The sequence below is a fragment of the Temnothorax curvispinosus genome, unplaced genomic scaffold (genome assembly GCF_003070985.1).
Source record: "Temnothorax curvispinosus isolate PA1 unplaced genomic scaffold, ASM307098v1 QBEX01006136.1, whole genome shotgun sequence".
Classification (NCBI taxonomy): domain Eukaryota; kingdom Metazoa; phylum Arthropoda; class Insecta; order Hymenoptera; family Formicidae; genus Temnothorax; species Temnothorax curvispinosus.
In genome coordinates, this window is record NW_020215916.1 from 71,290 (window position 1) to 78,014 (window position 6,725).

The window sequence follows — 6,725 nt, forward strand, 5'->3', positions numbered from 1 at the left end:
TTTATAAATCAATATGTAATATTTTATATCTACAAAAAAAGCATGAATATTGCTGAATAAGAGATAGATAAGCCTATTATATTGAATTAAATTTAATAATGTCTAGATCTAAATATTTTAATAACAGACACGTATGTGTAATTATTTTGCATATCTTTTAATAATACGTTTTTAAAGAAGCTATTTGTACATAAGTACGATGAAATGTTTTTACCAAGAATTAAGTTTCTCCTTAATTAAAAGATAAAATATTCATTTGATGATATCCTGTTGATGATATCCTATAATGTTGTTTTCGTGGCGTTTGTAATCAATGCGATTAATTTTCACCTGAATAAATAACTCCGGAATTATTTCCTTAGATAGAATAACTTATTAGTCAACTGTTTAACGTTAAATATCCTCGTTACCATCGCTTTTTTGATAAACGGGCTATCGATTTACACCATTTTAACTACTCCGGTTTCCAACTTTGTTAAAAGTATTCTGTTCGTCAGAAAGCTCGTGTGTCATCTTGATCTTTACAAACGATTTGAATTGCTCGGATAATGAAACTATTACGTCCGAAATTTTATCAAGTACTTCGTTTCTTACAAATATGTAATAGCGTGACATGTACGTGGCCGCATGATCCTAATGTCGGCAAACTTGTATTAGTTTTCCGAAACATCTACTACAGTTTTTCCATTTTGAACACGATTGTGATACAGATGACATTAATGTACGCTATTTATGAACATTGGCACGATGTAACGACAATAATGAAGACTTTAACGGAATTTGCCTGTGTAATAGATCTGTTAGCCAAGCTCTTCATATGCAAATACAAAAGCGCACGCATACAGGTATAGTATACGATTTTCGTGCATTAAATAGTATTCTCGTAAATATATAATCAAAATAATAATAATAATAATTGAAGTAACAAGGAATTATCCATTTATTTTAATAATTATTTACTTAATAGAAGTATATTATTATGAAGATCAGTGATGTATCTTATTTATTACTCGATACGTGTAAGGTAAATGTATCAATGCCGGGACACTTAATGTCCTATGTCTGAACACCTTTATTATTGTAGTTTTGAAATAAGTATAACGTGAATTAAAATCAAAGATAAATAAGTATAATGCAAAGAAAATATTTTTATATTTGATTCTTTGATTTTAATTCGCGTTATTTAAGGACTATAAAACGATAAAAATGTCCAAACATAGGTACGTGTCCAAGTACATACATTTACCTTAACATATTTGAACACAGTTACAATTTTTTCCGACAGACGCTTAAGGCGATGCTGGAGTCATCTGTTTTACCGACAAAATGTCATTTTCGCGTACGTGTTTTTTATTAGTTCTATAGAATTATAAATCCTTTTCCAGAATTAAAGTATATACCCAAACGGAGAAGGGACAAGTCAACTTATTACGTTGAGAAAGAACCAAATTATATACTTCTATAATTCTTTTTCTTTCTCAATGTAAAGTTGACTCGTCCCTTCTCCGTTTGCGTGTATACTTTAATCCTGGAAAAGGATTTATAATTTTATAAAACCAATAAAGAATGACATGTACGCAAAAATTATTAGGTTCTGTTGGTAATTCTAGCATTGTCTTAATTATATTTCGAAAATATTATTTGATGTAATTGTATGACTTTCTTCGTAACGTTAAATATATCTCTCAGCTTATTACTAAAAATATTAATTAAATTTATAGCACACCCTAACGGAGATGAAGAATTTTCTTCTTGTTTCCAACGACCATGAAAAAATCATCCTGCAAAAATACATAGATCGTTATGCTGTCTTTTCCATATTTGTTATAATATGCTATTTCTTAACAATAATAACCTTTTGTTGCATCCCGGTGTTTGCTTCGAAGATATTTCCTTCCGAAGGATTGTATCCATTTCCCATTGAATCGCCACTTATGATGTTTATCATCTATGCCACGCAAGTCCACACTGTTGTGCAATGTGGACTTTGCGTCGGGATAGATTTCACGTTTGCCGTATTCTTCTTGTATGCAGCTGCCAGATTAGAGATGTTATGTTTCGAAATACAAGCTGCAAAGAATGAAAGACACTTAAACTCGTGTATCAAGAAACATCAGGAAATAATCAAGTAAGATAGTCAGAAATTTATAAGTCTGAGAAATATTGAATTTTTGAATGTTTTTGGACATCTTTTTAATATTAAACATAATAAATTCATTATATAATAAAATAATATGATAATAATTGCAAATAATAAAATTATTATTTTATGTAAAAACTATAGGTTTGTTGATGAAACGAAAAATATTGTACAATGTTGTCTTTTTATAACAAACATTGTAATGGCAGTAGCTGCTGTTTGCGGTACTTTCCCAATTATTTATGTATGTTATATTCTACTAGTTACCATTTTTGTTCATCAATAATATTCATTTAATTCAAATTCATCTAATCTAACGATTCTATTATGTAATATAGAGACAATCGTTGGGGACGTCTCAATTTATTTTTGTTGTAATGTCTGGATGTCTGAGAATATACATTACTGCTTGGCCAGCTGACGATTTAATGGAAAATGTAATTAATGATATAAACAGTCTTAATTTCCATATATCTTACCAAATCCGTATTAAATTATAGATAAACATAAATATCGCGTATTTTATAAAAAAAAACACAAGAGATGGTGTGTTAGTACATACATTTTAGCAAATTAATTAATACATTATTTAAGAAATGAAATTAAAATACTGCCACGATTTCAGAGTGAACGAGTGTCAATGACAGTATATGATATGACGTGGGTTGGAAGATCACAATGCATTATTAAAAACATATGCTTCATAATGCAAAGAAGTCAAAAACCACTTGTAATCAATATAGGACACTTGCTAGGAATCTTATCTCTTAAATATTACGCTAAGGTATATTTTGCTTAAATATTATGCTAGTATATTTTGCCATGAAACATTATATATAAGCAATAAAATTTGTATAATAAAATGTAATATATTTTATAATAGCTTTAAGCTATTATACAAAGTGAAGTAATATAACAAAAACTAGATTTTACATTTTTACAGTATCTCGTGACACTTTTATCGTATTTCACAACAATGAGAGCAATAATCGGCGATTTGAATCATTGAAGTAAGAAAGTATGGATTATCTTGTGCACTTACTTAACTATTAGATACAATGATATACGAATTATATAAATGCACACTTTGCGATGAAAAAGAATCGAGCGACTGCTGCAAAAATTCTTCATCGAGCATGTCATTACTTGTTATGTGTGTATATTACAAGCTTTTCTGAATGTGAAAAAAAATGGTAAATAAATTAAAACTTTTTAAAATTTTGTAGTTGCAGTAACATTATTCGTAAAAAATTATTATAATTATCATCAATCTTTTTCTGTTATTTAATCTTGCAGTTTAGAAATTTTTCTACGATATTATTTTAATTTATTTTTAATTTTAGTTACCTCATTCGTGTGACATATCTCCACACACAGCTTTCAAAATCACAAATAATATCACAAATAAAATAAAAAATAATATCAGAAATAATAAATACATATATTATAAATTACGAAGTCCCGTTACTCATGCATGACCTTTTAAAATTAAGATATGTGTTTTGATGTTCACTTAGCTTGATTCTATTGTTCATTGACATAATTCAAACTTCTATGTATATATGATTACAGCCAGCACAAATATTTTTAAAAAAATTTTAAATTTATTACCGCTTAAAAGAGATTTATAATTTATAAATACATATAATTTAAACGATACATAATATTAAGAACACTGCATTTATGTGTAATGAGAAAAATATTCAGTTTAGAAAAAAATACCATGTCTGACAACTAGTAATTTAACTTGAGAAAATTTAGATTCTTAGCTAAGAGTAGAATAAATTACCTTGGAGAGAAATTTGTATCGTATAAGTTTAGAGAATAGACTGTGCGCGAATAAAAGAGAATTTCTTTTTTACTTTTCACTTAGGTATTTCTACGATCTTTATTTTTCACTTATACCTTAGTTCGAGTTAGAAGATTCATCAATGTTTTAATAGTGCCGGAAACAGCTGTTATGTAATACCACATTTCCCATTTCAGAGGCATATCCAATAAATTATTAATGTTTTCTGCCACTTAGTGTTAGTCGGCAGAAGAATACCTAATATCGCACAGCTATTTCGTATTTCTCCGACATTTTACATCTCAGTAAAACCGCAAGAAATTATACAGCAACTTAATTTGCTCTAATGCATGCGTACTTTTTTTACACTAAAGGTAACCGATGCAAAATGTACCATCTTTCCGCGCTTCTACCTAGCGCATATTTTATAAGAGAATATTATTGAGATAGCGTGTATTTTGTGTGAAAGAAAAATTTTCAAGACGGTACATGGCTCTTTAAGATAGACTCTACAGTATTCCAATTCCGATATTTTACTGCAAGTTTCTTGAATTGTATCGATTGCTCGACAACACGAGAAATGATTCCGAATAAGAAATAGTATTTGCAATATACTTTTACTCTTGTATGTAATTCAACGGAGTCATGCAAGAGAAAGTAACGCTGAAAAAAACGATTGCCGTCGTAAAGTTGAGTTTGTTTGTTATATGGTTTTGGCCGCTATCATTAAACACCAGTAAACGCAAAGTGCTGTGCATGAAGCTGTATCAGTATGTCTGTATATTACTGACTATAGCCGTATTAGCGTCAATGATATATGCTCTTGTGCAGAATCTCGACGATCTCGATCTCCTCATAAAGTCATCATTAGGCTTGTTTCCTTGTAGCCATGTTATTGGCAACATTCTGTGTCACTTAGCTATTTATCAACGATTACAAGTAATTATTACAGATGCTGCTTCTGAGAAATAAAACAGGTGTTCTTCTCATGCATCATCAGTTTGATATAATATTCTATTTTCAATTGTAGTGCGTTACTCTCGAAATGGAGAATTTTTGCGCGCTAATAAAGCCGTACGAGGAAACGATCGTTCAGCGGGAGTATATTGATAAATATTCCACCTTCTATGGTTTCTGTATAAGTTTATTCTACATGAGTCTCTTCGGCCTCTTCGTGGGGCCTATCGTGCTAGACGAGCCGCTTCCAGCACCCGCTGATTTTCCATTTGACGCGTCCCATCAACCGCTAAGGGCTATTACGTACATGCACCAAATCGTGGTTGGTCTGTTCATAGCCGCGCATTTGTGTGTAAACGCTTTCATGGCGCTTTTGCTCTGGCTGGCGTCAGCGAGATTTAAATTGTTGACCGAGGAGTTACGTACAATCACGAATATCTATGATCTCGCGAAATGCATCGAAAAGCATCAACAATTACTTGAGTATGACATTTCAGTTATATTGCATGTATTTATAACTATTTAAAATAGATATTACTTTATGTATCGTACCCCGAGAAGAATACTGTCACAACTCAAAAAATTTCGATTTTGAGTTAAGCTCGTAAAAAGTATAATGCCTAAAATGTTATGTGCTACAACAGTGTCACAAGTTTATATGCGAAATTCGCGCTGCACGGGCTGAAGTATCGTTATTTTTTTAAACCGGTAATATTGCGATTTCTTGAATGAATAGTGCCATAAGCAATTTGACAAGTGAATCACAACAAACTTCTTCAAAACAGTATATAAGTTTCATTATAACAAAATATCATAATTGTAATTGCGTTAGTTATCTCACAATCCCCATGAAATTGAATTAAATTTGTTTTTTCTCTCTCCTATAAATCGTGTATTTTTGAGTTGTGACAGTATTCTTCTTGGGGTGCGATATGAGACAAAATATTTTAAACGTGATCTTAGGTATGCAGGAGAAGTAGCCCTTACAGTTCGTCCTTTTGCATTGGTAACTGTATTTTTCAGTACTGTATCATTAATAGTATTTGGCCTTATTTTTATTACAGTAAGTATAATTTCATGCAGTTATTTTGGCATGCTGTGACTATGTAATAACTAAGAATGTTATTACATCACATACAGTATTATTATTAAACTTATTATAATCTGTAAATTTGGAAATACATTTTGCACATATCATCCTTTATGTATTTTTTTTAAATGATAAATATGAGACTCAAAATGTAATAATATTACCATAAAAATGAATTTATTCATATATGTATAAATATACGATAAAGCTATCCATCTAATACGTACGTTTATTTTATATTGTATAATATAAATGTACATTTGACAAGCTGGCTTTTTAGATTAGATAATTCGTATTATCAAAATTGTTCCTAGTAATAACGTTCCGCATCATATTTGTTTAATTAGGGGGTATCGTTCTCTTTGAAGATCCAATGTGTCTTTTTAGCAACCAGTGCATTATTAGAAGTATTTATGTATGCGTGGCCAGCGGAACATTTGATTCATATAGTAAGTTAATTATTTATAGGAAATAACGTTATCATATTTGCACGTAATTTATACTTTATTATTTATGCGGATGTATTGTTTAGAGTACCAATATAGCACAAGCAGTTTTTGAAATGGATTGGTATGAAGAATCAGAATATTTTCGGAAGAACTTACAGATGGTTATACTGAGAAGCCAGAAGCCAATACTTGTTGTATTGCCATGCGGTTTGCCCTCGTTGTCTTTACGTTATTACGCATCGGTGAGATAGTGATTTTGACTATTATTAAAATTCCTCAGTAATGCACATTAGTCATCCG

General features: G+C 30.4%; 2 protein-coding genes across 2 annotated transcripts in view; both read left to right on the forward strand.

The window, feature by feature from the left end:
• Nucleotides 1-1,714: 1,714 nt before the first annotated feature.
• On the forward strand, nucleotides 1,715-3,326 carry LOC112455502 (odorant receptor 67a-like). The gene is made up of 5 exons (XM_025017460.1): nucleotides 1,715-2,128; nucleotides 2,285-2,384; nucleotides 2,479-2,577; nucleotides 2,766-2,924; nucleotides 3,084-3,326. Exons 1-5 carry the CDS (start codon nucleotides 1,737-1,739, stop codon nucleotides 3,147-3,149), a joined length of 816 nt encoding a protein of 271 aa, XP_024873228.1. The 5' UTR covers nucleotides 1,715-1,736; the 3' UTR covers nucleotides 3,150-3,326.
• Nucleotides 3,327-4,428: 1,102 nt separating this feature from the next.
• LOC112455504 overlaps nucleotides 4,429-6,725 on the forward strand; it is a 6,406-nt gene continuing 4,109 nt past the window's right edge. Inside the window, exons 1-4 of the mRNA XM_025017462.1 lie at nucleotides 4,429-4,868; nucleotides 4,960-5,369; nucleotides 5,850-5,949; nucleotides 6,509-6,667. Of these exons, the coding sequence (XP_024873230.1) occupies nucleotides 4,575-4,868; nucleotides 4,960-5,369; nucleotides 5,850-5,949; nucleotides 6,509-6,667 (963 nt within the window). The 5' untranslated portion in view covers nucleotides 4,429-4,574. The remainder of the gene's footprint in view (nucleotides 4,869-4,959; nucleotides 5,370-5,849; nucleotides 5,950-6,508; nucleotides 6,668-6,725) is intronic.